This window comes from Aspergillus terreus, genomic scaffold (assembly GCF_000149615.1).
Source record: "Aspergillus terreus NIH2624 scaffold_6 genomic scaffold, whole genome shotgun sequence".
NCBI classification, from domain to species: domain Eukaryota; kingdom Fungi; phylum Ascomycota; class Eurotiomycetes; order Eurotiales; family Aspergillaceae; genus Aspergillus; species Aspergillus terreus.
In genome coordinates this window covers 918,148-934,132 of record NT_165929.1, presented here as the reverse complement: position 1 = coordinate 934,132, position 15,985 = coordinate 918,148, and the positions used below count along the sequence as shown (strand labels likewise).

Below are 15,985 nucleotides of genomic sequence, written 5' to 3'. Positions count from 1 at the left end.
AAAAGAGAAAAAAGAAGAGAATGTCTCGAGGCACGAAGCTAGATGAATAGGAAATGCCCTTACTGGCATGGCGGATAGAGAATCGGAATCGAAGCGAAGGAGAAAAGAAGGGAAGGAGAAGGAGAAGAAGAGAGAAAGAAATGAATAAAGGGAGAGCTGCCAACACATGCCCCTCCTCCTTCTGAGATATTCATAGACAATCCGGTTTCCTGTGAGGGGGGAGAGAATAATAACTAACTACTGAAAAGAATCTCTAGCATAATGTTATTATAATAATAATACGGAGTAATGAGAAGAAGCACAGGTAGTTGCTCCACTGCGTAAGATGAAGGACCCTGTTTCAGACTGACTGCTGGTCGAGCTTAGTCGACCGTTAGCTGGAGATGAGAGCTAATAATAACCCGGTTGATTTGTGTTAGTCCGACGATTGCGTCCGCCAGCCTCTGGCCCCTGTCGTGCTGGCGGTCCTTGGCTGAGGCCTCCATATAGGGATCTTCATCCAGACCATCATCGAAGGTTTTGTTATCTTGCCGTCTTCCGAGGTTGTGGAGATGAAACCGACGATATCAGAAACCATCGGAGGATAAATTGGGACCACGAGGAGTCAAACCCAAATAAACATTATTTATTCGGTCTGCGGCGGCGGCCTGAGCCGTCAGGCTCATTGTCACGTGTCCTCCTGCTGTCCTGAAACACTGGGTCTTGTTCCCTTCTGCGCTGTTTATCTACCGGAATCCATAGTTGTACGGAGTACATGTAGCTCTTGAACCTTCATAAATTACAGAGTATGCACTGACCCAATGGCTTGGTACAGGAACAGTGGTGTGGCCTGGAACTAAAGTCAGTAGCATTCTTCTCATTTTTTTTTTTTTTTTTTTGGCTGATGATCTACTCCAGAATTGCATGTGCCTCTAGTTTGTATGGTGTCGCAAGATATATATAAGGGAACCCACGACCAAGTGTGTAATCCTGGAGTCAATGGATTTTAAGTGTGCAAACAGTAACACTTAACGACCTATTCTCCAGGAAAGAACCAATCATCAAATATGAATCTATAAAACATAGAATATCCAATATCGAATAGCCACCCATTTGTATGTAATCCGCGGCGGTTATTGCTCCAACAGCCGCTACCGAAGTTGGCTTCCGTCATTCCCGCTGATCGACTTCTTATCACCCTATCCATCCTCCACCATCAGCGTCATCGCTTTTCTTCCTTCCATTCTTCTCTCCGTCCCAACCACTTCCACTCATCTCTCACCACCTTCAATCCACCATCATGTCCTCAGGTACATTCCCTCCCCCCGCTCACCGACGTCCCACACCCCCAAACCCTCCCAGAGGAACCAAACACTAACGTGGAATCTACCCCAGACAACGGAGCAGCTCCGCCGCCCGAAGTGTCAGTGATGATTGCTCCCCCGACAAGAAACCATACCAAAGCCTAACCTAACCTCCCCAGAATGTCCATCGCCTCCCCGATCAACTTGATCCTGCTCTCCCTCTTCGCCGTCGTCGTCTACCTGCAATTCCGGCCCAAGGCCCCCGTCACCCTGCCCAAGGGCCCACCCCCGGTCGTCTTCCGCACCTTCACCCCGACCACCCTCCTCGAATTCAACGGCGAGGGCGACAAGCCCGTCTACCTTGCGGTCCGCGGTCGCGTCTTCGATGTCTCGCCCGGCAGGAACTTTTACGGTCCGGTAAGTGGCGGCTACACCTGCGGAAGGAGTCGGGAATGAGGGAGAGAACGGCAAGAAAAGATGAGACTGACAGAGGGTTTGATTCTAGGGCGGACCGTACGAGAACTTTGCGGGCCGCGACGCTTCCCGCGGACTGGCCTTCCAGAGTTTCGACAAGGAAATGCTCACCGAGGACCTCAAGGGGCCCCTCGACGACCTGAAGGATCTCGAGCCTGAACAGCTGGAGAATCTGCAGTCGTGGGAGGAGCGCTTCTTGGAGAAATACCTGGTTGTCGGTAAGCTGGTTGCCGAAGGTGACCCGGAGGCCCCGAAGTCATAAGTCCGCAATCACTGTGAGCTATCCACGGCAAATGACTGCAAGGAGCGTTGTTTGGTGTATTGGACCCTCTGTCCAAATTCAGAATTCTGAATATATGGCCCAAAAAGCGTGACGTTTGTTGAAACAACGGGGGTTCTCTATGTTCTATGAGTTACGACTTTGCTGGACACCGACGTGTCAACCAGGCCAACTTGTTGGAATAAGTCAGGATATATCAAGATCCACTTCCACCTCGTGCTGGAATGACATGAATGTCTCACACGTTTATCAAAAGCAAAAGAGTCAATCCATTAAAATAATACACAGTAAAGAACCATTGTATACAATTTTCGACAACGGAATACCTAGAAATCACTGCAAAAACCATCCCGACCGTTGCGTCACATCATTAGGAATTACACCAGGAACTGTCATTCTACAGCTCGGCCCGAACCTGATCTTCCGCTTCAGAGGCCTTCTCCTTCACCTTGTCTGCCGCCTCATGGGCCTGAGCCCGGCCACTCGATGCTCCAATCTTCAGCTGGTCCAGGATCCAGTTGGTTGCATCTTGCAGCTTCGCATACAGCGTTCCTTGGGGAGTGCGCGTGCCATACCGGAAGTACTCGGCATTGCGTCGAGCGGCAGCACGCAATTCATTGATGTTCGAGCCCTGGTACACCGGGATTCCGTACGAATCGAGGTAAGCCTTCAGATCAGAATGAGACCAAGTGTCGAAAGTCGTGTCTTTGACGTCGTTGGTGGCCTTGGTCAAGTAGGAGGTAGCGGATGCGAGGAGTGATCCGCCAGAGCTAGAGGCTTTGGCGTAGGCCTCCTGTGCATGCTTCACTAGCTCGTCGCGAGTGAGATCCGCACGCTCCGCTGCCTTGGAGTTCACTGAAGCCAAATATTTCCTGTGTTGATTAGCGTCTGTCATGAACATAGGTCTCTTGCTTCTCTCACCTCAGCTCATCTGTATTCCACGTATCAAAAGTCCAAGCCGTCCAACCCGTCGCTGCCTTGTGTTTGTGGAGCCTGACCTTGGCGAGGAGCTCATCCCTTCTGCTGCTCTGGGGCACAGGAACGCCGCGAGCATCCAAGAATGCCTTGAGACGCGAGTTAGACCAAGCTTCCACGGCCGAATTGAACGCATCTTCTGCCTTGAGGGTGGCATCATCGGTGGCCCGAGCGTACTCATTCCCAGCCTTGGTGGTTGCAGCGCCAATAAGGTCCACAGCGGTAGAGGACGCGGCCTTAGAAGCACTGGATGCTTGGCTAACAAGAAGAGCACGATGCTTTCTGGCTAGAGCGATCAGCTCATTACGCCTGGAGCCCTGCGGCACCTTGATGTTATGCTCATCCAGGAACTTTTTGAGATCGGAGTCGGACCAGGCGTTGAACAAGGCTTCACTAAGGGTAGCTTGGGCCGCATCCGCAGAGGCCGAGGCCGAAGCAGCAATGCTCTGTGCATGCAGACTAGCCAGTCTAGCATTGCGACGTACAGAGGCAACGAGCCTGTCGCGGGTAGACGGCTGAGGCACAGGCCATCCGCGCTCATCAAGCCATTCCTTCAGATCAGACTCAGTCCATGTCTCATAGACCCAGTTTCCAGGGTACGAGGCAGCCTCATTCAGCTTCTTTGCGATCGATTCGTAGTTTTCGCGAGCGGTCTTGATAAGCACATCGCGCCGGCGGGGCTGAGGCGCCGGGACGCCATGACGATCAAGGAAGGCCTTCAGTTGGGAGTCCGTCCATCTAGTGACAGTCAGAAGAGGGTGTGCCAAACAATTCACAAGGAATGTTGACTCACGTATCAAAAATCCATTCCTTGGCGTTGTGCCAGGAATCGGTAGCATGCTCAGCTGCATGGCCCAAAGGCTTCTGTACCTTGGACTCCCAGTTGGACTTGACAAGGGTTTCAAGGTCTTTACGATCCGCAGGCGAGGGATATGGGATATCTGAGTGACAGGTTAGCCATTCCATAAGAAACCCGCGAGGGAGAAAGATCGTACCATGGTCAGAAAGCCATCTTTCCAGCTCTGTCTCATGCCATTTGTTGTACACTGGATTGTGTCAGTAAGTCTGGGAAGTGCGATAGGAGTAAGGATGACCATACCAGCTTTGCTGAACCAGCTGTGGGCGCCCACAGCCTGGCTAGTCGCGAGGAAAAGGAGTAGACCGGACCCAAGATTGAGTCTCATGGCTGCTGCGAGTTGTGGATGCTACGGTAGATGATTAGACTCAAGAAGATGCGAAATTGATGGGTGGGAGATCCTCACTTAGAGATATGAGCTTTTTCAGAGACTTGAGGTGAGAAATAGATCAGCTCAGATGTGTAGGAGTATATGTAATGCTGAGGGTGTAGAGGTTGCTGGAACAAGGGATCCCGTTGGCAAGAGATGATTGCCCAGTGACGTAGTGCTGCGAAGCTGGGCAGCGGTTACTGGCGTCATCGATTGACTTCGCTGGCCTTGGTCGAGCTTACTGCTGTGGAGCTTGGCATTGTCAGTGATGGCCAAGACTAGTCAGATAGATGACGAGTAACTATGGATGTTGGTGCAGAGATTACATATAGATCATCCAGGTGAAATGCATCCAACTGTCTCTTTTGAAGTAGAAACGGTGCTGGAGACAGCAGGAGTGTCCTAACCATTTCGGGTTAGGCTGAGGGTGTTCCCTCTTTTGGATCATGCGGAGACAACAACATCCGATAAGCAACTGCTGGACCTCCTCATGCTACATACCAGCTCTCCATCACCTCTCATCTGGCTCATCATGATCCGTTAACGTCGCGCAAAGCTACCTACTCATTGGCGTGTCACCTACGTTCTCAAAATTTCTCGCCGCGGTCATCCGATCCCAGCGTCTACTCCGTATACCCTTGATCTCCAGCCCTGCGGAGCCTGGGCGTTGATCACAACCAGACCCCTTTCGCATCCCTGAGACTCCCCTGGTATCGATGGAAGATATATGGACGTTTATTTCTGCTCGGATATTTTATCGGCTTCGACAAAATGGATGCAGTCAATCCGCAATGCAAACATTTGGCCTCCCCAGACTATAAGAATTTCATCCTCTCCATGTAAGTCATCGATACACGAGGCCGACGCCACTTACAACTAATCACGGCCAGTTTGATCGTCTTTGGAATTCTCCTCTCCTACATCCCCCAGCATCATCGCATCATCTCCTTCAAGAGCTCCTTCGGCATCTCCCCGTACTTCGTTCTGCTCGGGACAACCTCCGGCTCATCAGCCTTGGCGAATGTGGTATCGCAACAGCAAAGTTTACAGGATGTGACCTGTTGCAAGGATGTGAGCGGCCTCGCCTGCTTTGCAGGGCTTCTAGGCATCTTCCAAGTTGGGACGCAGTGTCTCTGTTTCTTCATCATGTGAGTCACAGCCACCCCTTCTCAACAGCCCTATTCTTCCCACAAAACTGACAACTTTGGCCCTCTTTTACCATACAGCCTTCTCCTATTTGTCATCTACTTCCCACGGAGTCCGGAACCGTCAACTCCTGTGACGCCAGAGCCCACGAACAATGGCGGCCCAACGTACCGAACAGCTTTGGCCGTGAGTGTGGTGTGCGTCCTTCATGCGATAGTCATGGTTATTGTTACGATCGCTATTGGTCTCAAGCGACCAACTGCACTCCAATCCTGGTCGAACTTTTGTGGCATCCTGGCGGCTGTACTCTCCTCCATCCAGTACTTCCCCCAAATATACACGACTCTGAAGCTCCGTTGTGTGGGCAGCCTGAGCATCCCGATGATGTGCATTCAGACTCCAGGCAGTCTGGTTTGGGCAGGAAGCCTGGCCGCCAGATTGGGCAGCAAGGGTTGGAGCACATGGGGCGTCTTGATCGTGACGGCGTGTCTACAGGGCACTTTGCTGATATTAGGGATCTTCTTTGAGTACCTTGGACCCAATAAGGGCCACTCACACCACTTGGACAAGGATGGTTGTCCCGATGAACCGGTGGGTGTCGACGAGTCCCGGGACGGACAAGGCGTCCAGCCTTCCGAGGAAACACCGCTCCTCCAGAGCCAGTGATCCCAGACGCAACGAATCGCCCAGTCTTGGGATAGTCCGACCTAGAAAATAGTCACCGTTTGACTGCAACATGCTCGGGAGCAGTACAGCCAGACGCTGGATGAACATTTGTGATATAGGACAGCACAGATCAAGCAGGCTTGTTCCATAGTCTACGTCATGTCTAAGCACAACCGGACGACAACAATAGAAGTGTTATGCTTTTCGGTACACCTTATAGAAAATCCCTCAATGTAAAATTGCATAAACAGCAGCTGTATAATGTTTGGGGCCACGGGTGCTGCAAATTCATTACCGCACGAGCCTAAAGCCGTGCTCATTCAGAACCTCTTGTAACACTATCTGTTGTTTAACCGTAGACAAGACGGAAGATGTCGTTGAACACGAAGTAGCTGCCCTGGCCGTCAGGGAGCAGCTGGAAGGACTGAGTGTAGTTCATGGGCTTCTGCTCCTCGTCAACCTAAACCACCGTATTAGCATACCCAACTTCCTTTCGACCATCGAACCGAAACCACATACAAGGAGAGCACCGGTAACCATGACAAGGATTCCACCCTCAGTGTTGGAGGGCTGAGCATCAAGAGTGCCGACCTGATGCGCGACCTTCTGGAAGGGAAGAGACTATACGAAACACCAACGCCATCAGTATTCATAACCCCTTCGCGTTTCGACTCAGCGCATAGGACGTAAACTCACCACCAGCTTCTCGATGATGCCGGCAACACCCTGGACGGAGCTCGTCTCAAAGGTGAGCATGGATTGGTCGCGCTGCGGGAGTCAGAGTCAGTGGTCGATCTCTTTTCTGTCGTTTCGGAGGGTTGAAGATGGTTGTATCATACGTAGAGACCAGCGAGGCCCTGACGGTTCGAGTCGAACGTCTGGTAGTAGAAGGTGACGAATTGCTCTGTTATGGCGGTGATTTGTCGTTAGAACGGTTCGCGCTTTGCTGGTGGGCAGCGAGGTTGTGGACGGGCGCGATCACGATCGCTTTTGGCCGGTGAAAGAACTGAGTGTCGGAGGATACTTACGGGCAATGCTCTGGAAGTCTAGAGGGTAGGATGGACATGTTAGCACTATTTATGACTGTGATGCTTTGGGTATCTCATCGTGGAGGGGCTCGCAGATTGAAGGAGGGGTAATGCTCTTATGGAACCAGGTAACCTGACACAAGTACTCACCGGCCATTTTGACAAAATTTAACCCCAAAGGATTTAGAAGGGATCAAGAACAGAGAAGGAAGATGGTGTAGGGAAGTATGCGGATCAGAGAGGTCTGGGGGAAGGAGGAGAAGATTGATATCAACAGCGGGAAGTATTTCAACCGCGAAGAGGAGATTGTGGGGCTCGATCCCCTCGATGCCTTAAGGCAGCAACACGGCCACTCGTCGTATTCTATATGCTTCGTTGGATATCCAGGTATCTTCTTAGGTTTTGTTGTATTATATAGCGTAAGTTCATTCCTCAAGTACAAATACTCATCGCATGGCCAGCATCTCGGAGTATCGTGGTACCGCTACTGCAACTTCACTCTGAATCCGAGTCCGCGAACATGTCCTCTGCCTTGGGCCGTGGCTTGCGAACAGGCCGCGGAGGCTCGCTTTGAGCTGGTGGTACAGGTGCAGGCTGTTTCTCACTGGACTCCTGGTGTCCAACATCTTCTTCCATAGGAGACCCTTCCTCCATTGGCTCGCCATCAGGGGCATCGTCCAGATCGCTATCCTCCATCGGCTCGCCATCAATATCGCTCATCGGCTCTCCGCCCAGATCGCCATCACCCCCAGGAACGACAGGTCCTTGGTCAATGTCCATCCGAGAACGGTCAGCTCCGACAGGTTTGAATGGACTGAACTTGCTTGTCGACGAGTCCTTGTCCTCATCGACAGTCTTCCAACGACTCTTGCTCCTGGAGAACGCGTTTGTAGCTCGTTCAGCTTCGGCCTTCTCTTTCTCTTCTCGCATTTCCTCTTCCGTAAGGGGAGGCTTCTCAAACACCTGGAAAAAGTGCTCTTGGCTCGATTGCGGGAAGACACACCAGCCTTCCCACAGGTGTAGAAGGGTGCCTACACTCCGCTTCCATTTCTCAGCCCGCAGACGACCCCAGCCAAAGTCCTTTTCAAGCCTTCCGAGGTGTTCGAAAACACGGTGCGATTTCAACGCCGATTCGAACAGCTGTCGGTATCTCCAGGCGTGACGGACGCCGCTCGTTGCAGAAGAAGAGAGAATGTCGGAGATGAGGTAAAGACCAACTAGCTTCGCAGCGGACGTATCCAAGGCTGAGCGATTCTCCCCTGTCCGAGATTCAGTAGCCCCGTCTCCTGCTTGCTCGCGCCGCGTAATGCCCTTCTCTCTTTCACGTTGGGGGTTGGCCCCACTATAAGCAAACGGCTCACGGATGTTCAGCACAATCATTTCCACAACTTCCTCTGCGCCAGCACCCGCATGTTCAATAGCAAAGGCAGTAACACGCGCAACATCGCCTTTTCGTAGCTTTGCATGTGTTGTTGGAAGACGCGCGAGAAGGTGAGCGAGTTTCGCCTTCTGGAGAGGATTCATGTAACCCAGACCATCGGTCGTGCCCGGCCCTTCAGCTGGAGGAGCTCCACTATGATTCCTTCTTTCGTCCTCAATGTCTGACATATCTTCATCGGAAGAGTCATAATCATCGTCGGAGACAAATTCGTCTATCCGCGTAACGTATTCGAACTTGGTCTTTGCCTCCGGGGGGCACCATTTGGGACCATCCTCGAATATACTCAACGGATTCCGCGGTGCTCCACGTCGACTTCTAGGATGGCTGTTGGTGAGGGTTTCCCATAGCTTCCACCGGTAATACACTCCTCCGGTGCTTCGCGCATCCCAGAGCCAGGCCCACTTCTCTTCTCGTTGGACTTCGGGCCTGCTCATTAACAGAGCCTCAAACTCAGGGCCATACTTAAGAAGATTCTCCAGTGTCTTATGAACGAGTCTCAGCTGCTTCAAGTCCGACGGAGCTTTCACCTCGACTTGTGTTGCGGGACCACTTCGACCATATGAGGGCCCGTAAGATGCCGGCGGCGCGAACCCACCCCGATGCGGTGCCGGCGGAGGAGCTCTGTTCAGTCGGCCCCCGACCTCGGGTGCGATTGTTTTAGCCCCAAAGGGAAGAGTCGACGACAAGCCAGTGGCGACAGGCATGGTCGAGCTGATCGCGGCGGATGACAGGTGTCTGGAGATCGACAGATAGTATCCCCATCCAAGATATTTGCTCTGAAGCGTGCTGACGGCACTGTCGATGTCCGACGCCGCAGATTCATTCACCAGTGTCACAATGGCGGAAACAGACTTGCGATCGGTGGAAGGCTGATTAGGCGGGCGGAGGATCTTCACATTGTCGACTCCCAGCGTTGAAGGGATCAATGACTTGACCACCGACGGTGATGTCCCAGGAGGTAGCGATGCTAGGTACAGTGTAGGTTTCGCCGCAGCCCTCTCCGCCTCCTTCGCATCGGCCGTGCCTTCGTCCTCGTCGTCGGATGTGCGAAAGGCGGAGGCTGCAGGAGGCGGACCGACACCCGCATTGTCAAACCCCAGTATACCCGAATCGCGATTCCGATGTAGTGGCTGGAATCCCTCGTGTGTGCGTTTCCGCGACGGCGCCTGCAGCGGTGGTCCTAAAGTGCCAGGCCCGCTCATGCGCTGACCAGAGCCGGTGAAATGGCGTTTGGCAGGGCCGCTTCCGAACCCAGGAGCTCGATTGCCGAACCTGTTTGGTCTTCCATCTGCGGTGGTTCTATCCGGTCCACCAGAGTCGTCTTCGAATGATTTGACAAAGTCCTCATAGACAGCGGCGGTTTCAGCGCGTTCTCGGGCCCGCTTGGCTTCGGCTTCGGCTTTCTGGCGTTCGAATAGGGATTTCTTGGGAAGCGCGGAGAGTTTCGCCGAAACGTCAGGAAAAGCCTTGGATTTCGGATCGTCCGACATGGTGAGCGAGCCGCCGCGGCAGCAAATCTGTTGTCGTGAGTTCTGAAGGGACCGGGTTGAGGGAATGTTGCTGCGGAGTTTCGCAGTTGGAGCTTCCGGGGCGGAGGCGATCGCAGCCTCAGGCAGAAACAATGCATTACTTTGCCATCCTTCTATTCCTCCCGACACTCTCTCTTTCTCAGTTACCTCCACATAAAGAGGAGAAACAAGTGCAACTGGACCCAGATATGGCCTCTTCTCAAGTACAGAATCTACTTCGTTTCCTTTCCCAAGATGCCAAAGTCCCGCTTGCTACTGCGATGAGCAAGGTAATCGAGCTCCAAAAATCAAGCCTAATAACGTACGAGTAATACGTCTTTGACCCGGTGGAGTCCCTCTAATGAATAATGCAGTGCCGAAGAAATATCCAAGGCAGATGTCAAGGTTCTCCAAGAGATATTCAAGGATGAGAAAACAGCAAAGCAAGTATTGAACGCTGCTAAGCGTGTCTCCAAGAAACGCACAGCACCATCCGAGAAAACAGCACCATCCCCAAAGAAGATAAAAGGCCCTGAATCTAAAGAGAATATGACTCCTTTTCAGCGGGAATGTGAGCTGGCTTTACCGGCCTCGTCTACAGCGGAAGAAGAGCTGTCAAAAGTGGTTCTACTCACCAACCGTGCACCGCTTGTGCTTGCCTTCGCCGTCTGTGTTTTGAAATACACTATGCCAGAGCAGCCAATATCTAGCAGACTGAGTCTCGCGCAGGCCGTAGTCAGTGCCAACAGCCGCTCGAAAGCTGTCAGCTTAGGCATTGAAACCGGTGCCTCCGCAGAGCAAGAAGGTTGGGGGCAAGGCCAGCCCGTGGTCAAAGTACTGGGTAGGGATATCAGAGTCCTAAAGCGATGGGGTTACAATCCTCGAGAGGGCGATTCCGCAGAAGCAGGCGGCTCGCACGGAGATGCTACAGCCTCTCAGTCCCTGGATGATACTCTAGGCCAAGAAGTGGCAGAGGGTTCGGAAAGCATGCCTCCGTTATGGGGCATTGACCTCGAGGCATTGAAAAGCACCCATGGAAAACGGTCCTCTGGCCCTTCAAAATCCGGTAACAGCCTTCCTATATACACACCGGAATCTGCACGGTCGTATCTATTGAAAGCGTTTGCGCAAGTCTTACCAGAAGATCGCAATTCCCCGAAACGATCGGCACGAAAGACTGCGGCTCAGCTAGAAACTGAGAGGGAGGTTACTTTAGGCCACCTTCTAAGTTCCATCGATATGGTATGTCAGTCATGGGCTGCTACTCTCAGCACGGATGAACTGGACAGGCGTGCCTGGGCTTGGTATGTACGCGTTAGGCCTGAAGTCCAGAGCGGAGCCGGTGGATGGGGAGAAAAAGGAACCGTGAAGCTATCCGACATACTAGCGCTCATGAGACAACCATAGGTCGGAAGCATGTGGAATATGAGATCTTGATTTCGATGTGTCTAGAACATCAACCATGCGTTGTCTGGGTTCGGATGGATAAGATTCTGTGTTTCGTTGGAGCCATGTTATCCACCATGGTTCTAGAACCACCCGTCGAGTTCCTGGCTGTTGCGTCACAATGTTGGGTCGATAAATTCCGATATTGCTCTCTGCGATGCAATCTCTTGCATCCATTGGTATGATTGAGATGTCTAAAAGTACCGAACGGCTGTGCGGGAAATAGTGAGGACGGAGTCTCCATGCTTTCTGCAGGTATAATACCTAGGAAATACTGGTACGAATCCATAACAGGATGCTGATATTTGAATGCTTTCCGCCTTAAATACAATATATCGCAAGTCTTTTCTCGTTCTATGGCTTGATCAAGGCTTCGATGGATGGGGGAGTTAGTCGTTAGAGGCATATTGTTGATAGATAACTGGATTGGTGATGTGATTTCTTTCATTCGGAGGACCCATATAATTGTCTGGTTGAGCTCCCGGACTACAACAATACTGTTTGTCTGCAGTGGATCAATTCGATGTAAAGTATGAGTCGTTGACTGGACTGGGACCTTGAATCTGTTGATCTTCTAGACTCTAGCTGGCTAGAACAATCACCGTGTGCCGGAGCCGAGCATATCAAATGGACGGTAGCGAGGACAGTACCGGTGGAGATGGCATTGCGGCATTACTCCGTAGATCCATGTTTCGCAGCCTTGTACCTTTGTCGGTAGGTATTCTCCTGCACGGAGTACAGTATTCACGCCCCTGCAAGGCACTGTGAATCAGGACGTTTGAGAGTCGCACAGCTCGACTGATCAACCGAACCAATTGCTATTCTTATCACGGGTGATTAACCTGGCGATGCTGATCTTCGTTGAAAGCATTCAAGGGTTCGCGCCCGCATTTCCGGATTCGGGCAGATAGAGTTTTCCGGACCAGGTACTGTCCCCACCGTGTATTATGTATTGAAGGCGCCCTTCTTGGGATCGCTGCGGGTATGACTAGAGCCCGTTAGTGGTAATAATCCTAGACCCTCATCGGTTCCTATAGTATTCTCCCCCTTCTCTGGACCAAGTTTTGGTAGTGGAGCATGAGAAAGAGCAAAAATCAAGATTGTACTCCGTAGTGTCGAAGCGCATAGAAGAAATGGGCCTGAAGCCGAGACTTGCAATTGGCCTTAACTGCGGTGACGGAGTGATTCCCGAAGATGATGGGCAAGTGCTGGTGTTTCAGACCAGGATCAATTCGCGTGGTGTGGTTACCACTCTGGTTACCACTCCGTCCTGCTGAGGCCGTCTGGGGACACTAGGTATGATTCTTTTGTGTCATAGTGCAACCGAAGAAACCCCGATGCCAAAACAGTTCACTTTAGTCGACCAAATCGTGAGAGGAGAGGGAAGGACGGTTTCCGAGTTCATCCCAGTGGCAAAGGCGGAGTCGATACCATGATACTGGATTGAGGAGAAAAGTCTAAAGTCGGGCGGTTTCCGACGGACTGCTCTCTTCGACTTGCTTGAAAATCGGTCGCGATCGATAGAAACCCGATGGAATTAATTAGATAGAGAGAGAGAGAGAGAGAGAGAGAGAGAGGTGTGAGTAGTAAAAGCAAAGGAACAGTCACAAGAGCAAAACGGAAGGTCGGGTAATCAATCATCAGTCCTAAGGCATCCTGAACGGATCCAAGACGCTCGGACTAAACGGGTCTAGTCTGAGTCTAGTCCCGTCCCGGGGTCTCCCTCAGGCCCTCAGGCCCTCAGGCTGCCACCTTCGCCCATCTCACTCATTCTCTCTCCCTCTATCTCCCTCGCTCGTCTTCTCTCTCACTCCCTCATCTGATTTCACCACCACGACCACTCTGTCAACACCGTCCTCCCTCCCACTATCGCCCTCTACCGTCTTCAGATACGCCGTTCCCGCCTGATTACCACCACCTCTTCCCGTCCCCATTCGATCCTCCGAGTCCGACCGATCGTCCTCGCACCCCCATTCTCTCCCCACGATCCTCCCGACCGTCATCTCACTATCTTTCGTTTATCTCCATTTTCTCCCTTCATTTTAGCGATTTGCCTCTTTGGCTTTACCGTTTCTGCCTGATAGACACTATCTGCCGACTCAGGTGACTGATTCGCTCGTTGGGACGGTCTGATCGGCAAACCCAGCAAGCCCGACGGGGCTGTATAGCGCCATGTCTGGGCGTCTTCCATCCGAACATTCTCGTTCCCTCTCACGAGCCTCACAGTCTCCGTCTGTTTCAAATCGTCCTTCCTGCGATTCCGATTCAATGCGTCAACATTGGAATCCCGCTCGATCCTCTAATCCTAATGTCTTTTCCGACGATTATTCCCTCGACCCGATAGATTCGGAACAGTCCACCCTCACTCCTCGGAGCCCATCCGTGTCCTCGGCGGCATCATCCCACACTCTTCGTTCATCTATACCACAACAGCAGCAGAAGCCATATAGCAGCGTTCCCACTGGGCCCGAAGTGACTGAGAATCCCTTCGGGGATGACGCTCGAGTCTCCCTTGATGACGATACCCCCCACCGATCCAGCCTGCCCCAGAAAGGGGTCGACATATCCAACCGCAATTCCATCGCATCTATCACCACGACGCCCTCCATCGCTCAGCGTAGTCAGAGTACATCGTCGCGATTTTCTATGCCGCCCCGGGCCCTCAGCCCGTATACGGGTGCGACCGGTCCAAGTCACCCCTACGCAATGTATCCGCAAGTTGGCGTTAGCCGGTCTCCAAGCATAACTACCACTTCGACGGTTCGCCCTGACCGACCATTGACGGATACGAACGCGCCTCAACATCCTTACGCCATGTACCCTCAAAATGTTGTGCCAGAAGAAGGGTTGGACAACCCGGTGATACCGCTTGGATTTCCCGGCCACGCGCAAGCGTATCAGCGACCAGCTAATCGTGCTGATGATGATGTGGGGGATCTTGTTGGTCCTGACGGACATACGGAACAACTGCCTCCCTATTCTCGGTATCCCGATGGCGCTGCTCCTAAGATCGAAGGAGCATTCGACTCGGTAGATGCTATTGAACCCCCGCCAGATACAGCCGACCGCGACCGCTCGGCGGCACTCCCGGTTTCGGAAATATCTTCTACGACAATAGTTGCGGAGAATCAACCCGTGACGAGTGCCATTGCTAATCCACCGCCGGGGGAACCGCCAGCCACAGGAATCATGGCGTTCGAGGAAAAGTTGAAGAGCAAGGGTAAGAAGAAGGCATGCTGCGGACTACCAGTCTGGACACTGGTTCTTGTCGGTGTTGTCATTCTTGTCGTTGCCTGTATCGGAGGTGTCATCGGCGGTGTGTTAGGGGCCAAGAAAGCCGCCAATAATGAGAAACAGAAGCCCCCGGGGCCTAATATTGTCACCGTCACGGCTTCCCCAAGGATGGACGCGACCCCGATTACTACGACACCGCTGAACCTGATGCCGGCTCCTACGGGTCCGTGGTTAATCCCTGCGAGCCCGAAAAATTCGTCAAGATTCTGCATCTCCGACTATGAGGATTATAAATCCTCCTGGAGCTGTATGACAAAAGGCAAGATTCCGATCGAGATTACCGAAGAGGACAAACAGCACAATATTACCTTTGGCAGCGATACTTCCTTTTCATCGTCGTCTTTGACCTATGGTGCCCAGGCACCAATTCTCCCCAACCCTACTCAGTCCCTGAGCCTGATGATGGATTCAAGCGACCTCAGCCTGGGGCCCGCATTGACTTTCTTCTCCTTGTTCGATAAACTGGTCGTCGTCCCGCAAGACACATTCCCATCCGAAGCTGCGACAAAACGGTCCGTCAGCGAAAGTGACGTGTTATTGAATGCATTCCAACGCAAGGAGACCGTACATATTGGCGACAAGCCGTGGTTCTGCTGGTGGAACAACACGGTGATGGAGTTCTTCCTCTATTTGAACGAGACCACCAAAGAGGCCCAGTATAGCACCACCACCACGACCACTACGCAGACGGAGCCAACCGCCAGCTCAAAGACTAGCCTCGCAAAGCGCGGTCAGTCCCTGGAAGATTACCCCAGGCGGATTAAGATCGAAGAAAAACGGGACTATGCGGATGCTCAGGCTCCCTACTGCCAGCAGATGCAGGTGATGGACAAAGGCTCAATCCAGACTGTTTCCCCCGCCACCATCGAGATCAAAGAGAGGGAGCCGACTCCAACGACAACGATGAAGGGCGATGGCGGCGCAACCCAGACATACACGGCCAAGGCACAATATGAAAGTGTGTGTTACTGTGTATCGTTGACAGATTAGTTGCGCTTTTGGTGTGTACCACAAGAGGGAGGCAGCGATATGGTTGCTCCATTTTTGCCACAAAGACCGCAGGCATCGGCGTTATAATGAATGGGTGGTTTGGGAATGACTTTGACTGTCATCATGTGCATATGAATGATTGATTTTCCATCATCTTCGATTTTTGGTTTTTGTTGTTGCGGTGCTTGACTTCTCCTACGGCGTGATATTCCATCCTCGTTTCTCTTT

The 15,985-nt window shown here is 52.3% G+C and overlaps 7 protein-coding genes across 7 annotated transcripts; 4 read left to right on the top strand and 3 right to left on the bottom strand.

The window, feature by feature from the left end:
* Nucleotides 1-1,463: 1,463 nt before the first annotated feature.
* On the top strand, nucleotides 1,464-2,019 carry ATEG_04581 (cytochrome b5-like heme/steroid binding domain-containing protein; the record flags this gene model as incomplete). Its single annotated transcript, XM_001213759.1, has 2 exons — nucleotides 1,464-1,700; nucleotides 1,789-2,019. 2 exons carry the CDS (start codon nucleotides 1,464-1,466, stop codon nucleotides 2,017-2,019), a joined length of 468 nt encoding a protein of 155 aa, XP_001213759.1.
* Nucleotides 2,020-2,434: 415 nt separating this feature from the next.
* On the bottom strand, nucleotides 2,435-4,196 carry ish1 (double-strand break repair enhancer MSC1; the record flags this gene model as incomplete). Its single annotated transcript, XM_001213758.1, has 5 exons — nucleotides 2,435-2,909; nucleotides 2,959-3,750; nucleotides 3,806-3,953; nucleotides 4,008-4,058; nucleotides 4,112-4,196. 5 exons carry the CDS (start codon nucleotides 4,194-4,196, stop codon nucleotides 2,435-2,437), a joined length of 1,551 nt encoding a protein of 516 aa, XP_001213758.1.
* An 813-nt stretch (nucleotides 4,197-5,009) lies between these two features.
* ATEG_04579 (PQ-loop repeat-containing protein) lies at nucleotides 5,010-6,050 on the top strand (the record flags this gene model as incomplete). The annotated part of the gene is made up of 3 exons (XM_001213757.1): nucleotides 5,010-5,077; nucleotides 5,129-5,386; nucleotides 5,465-6,050. The coding sequence occupies 3 exons, from the start codon at nucleotides 5,010-5,012 to the stop codon at nucleotides 6,048-6,050; spliced, it is 912 nt and encodes a 303-aa protein (XP_001213757.1).
* Nucleotides 6,051-6,399: 349 nt separating this feature from the next.
* On the bottom strand, nucleotides 6,400-7,235 carry ATEG_04578 (nuclear transport factor 2 family protein; the record flags this gene model as incomplete). Its single annotated transcript, XM_001213756.1, has 6 exons — nucleotides 6,400-6,510; nucleotides 6,570-6,671; nucleotides 6,747-6,818; nucleotides 6,890-6,954; nucleotides 7,079-7,096; nucleotides 7,229-7,235. 6 exons carry the CDS (start codon nucleotides 7,233-7,235, stop codon nucleotides 6,400-6,402), a joined length of 375 nt encoding a protein of 124 aa, XP_001213756.1.
* Nucleotides 7,236-7,573: 338 nt separating this feature from the next.
* ATEG_04577 (SWAP/Surp domain-containing protein) lies at nucleotides 7,574-10,009 on the bottom strand (the record flags this gene model as incomplete). Its single annotated transcript, XM_001213755.1, has 1 exon — nucleotides 7,574-10,009. One exon carries the CDS (start codon nucleotides 10,007-10,009, stop codon nucleotides 7,574-7,576), a length of 2,436 nt encoding a protein of 811 aa, XP_001213755.1.
* Nucleotides 10,010-10,714: 705 nt separating this feature from the next.
* ATEG_04576 (uncharacterized protein) lies at nucleotides 10,715-11,464 on the top strand (the record flags this gene model as incomplete). Its single annotated transcript, XM_001213754.1, has 3 exons — nucleotides 10,715-11,269; nucleotides 11,317-11,331; nucleotides 11,435-11,464. The coding sequence occupies 3 exons, from the start codon at nucleotides 10,715-10,717 to the stop codon at nucleotides 11,462-11,464; spliced, it is 600 nt and encodes a 199-aa protein (XP_001213754.1).
* Nucleotides 11,465-13,645: 2,181 nt separating this feature from the next.
* On the top strand, nucleotides 13,646-15,757 carry ATEG_04575 (uncharacterized protein; the record flags this gene model as incomplete). Its single annotated transcript, XM_001213753.1, has 1 exon — nucleotides 13,646-15,757. One exon carries the CDS (start codon nucleotides 13,646-13,648, stop codon nucleotides 15,755-15,757), a length of 2,112 nt encoding a protein of 703 aa, XP_001213753.1.
* Between the last annotated feature and the right edge of the window lie 228 nt (nucleotides 15,758-15,985).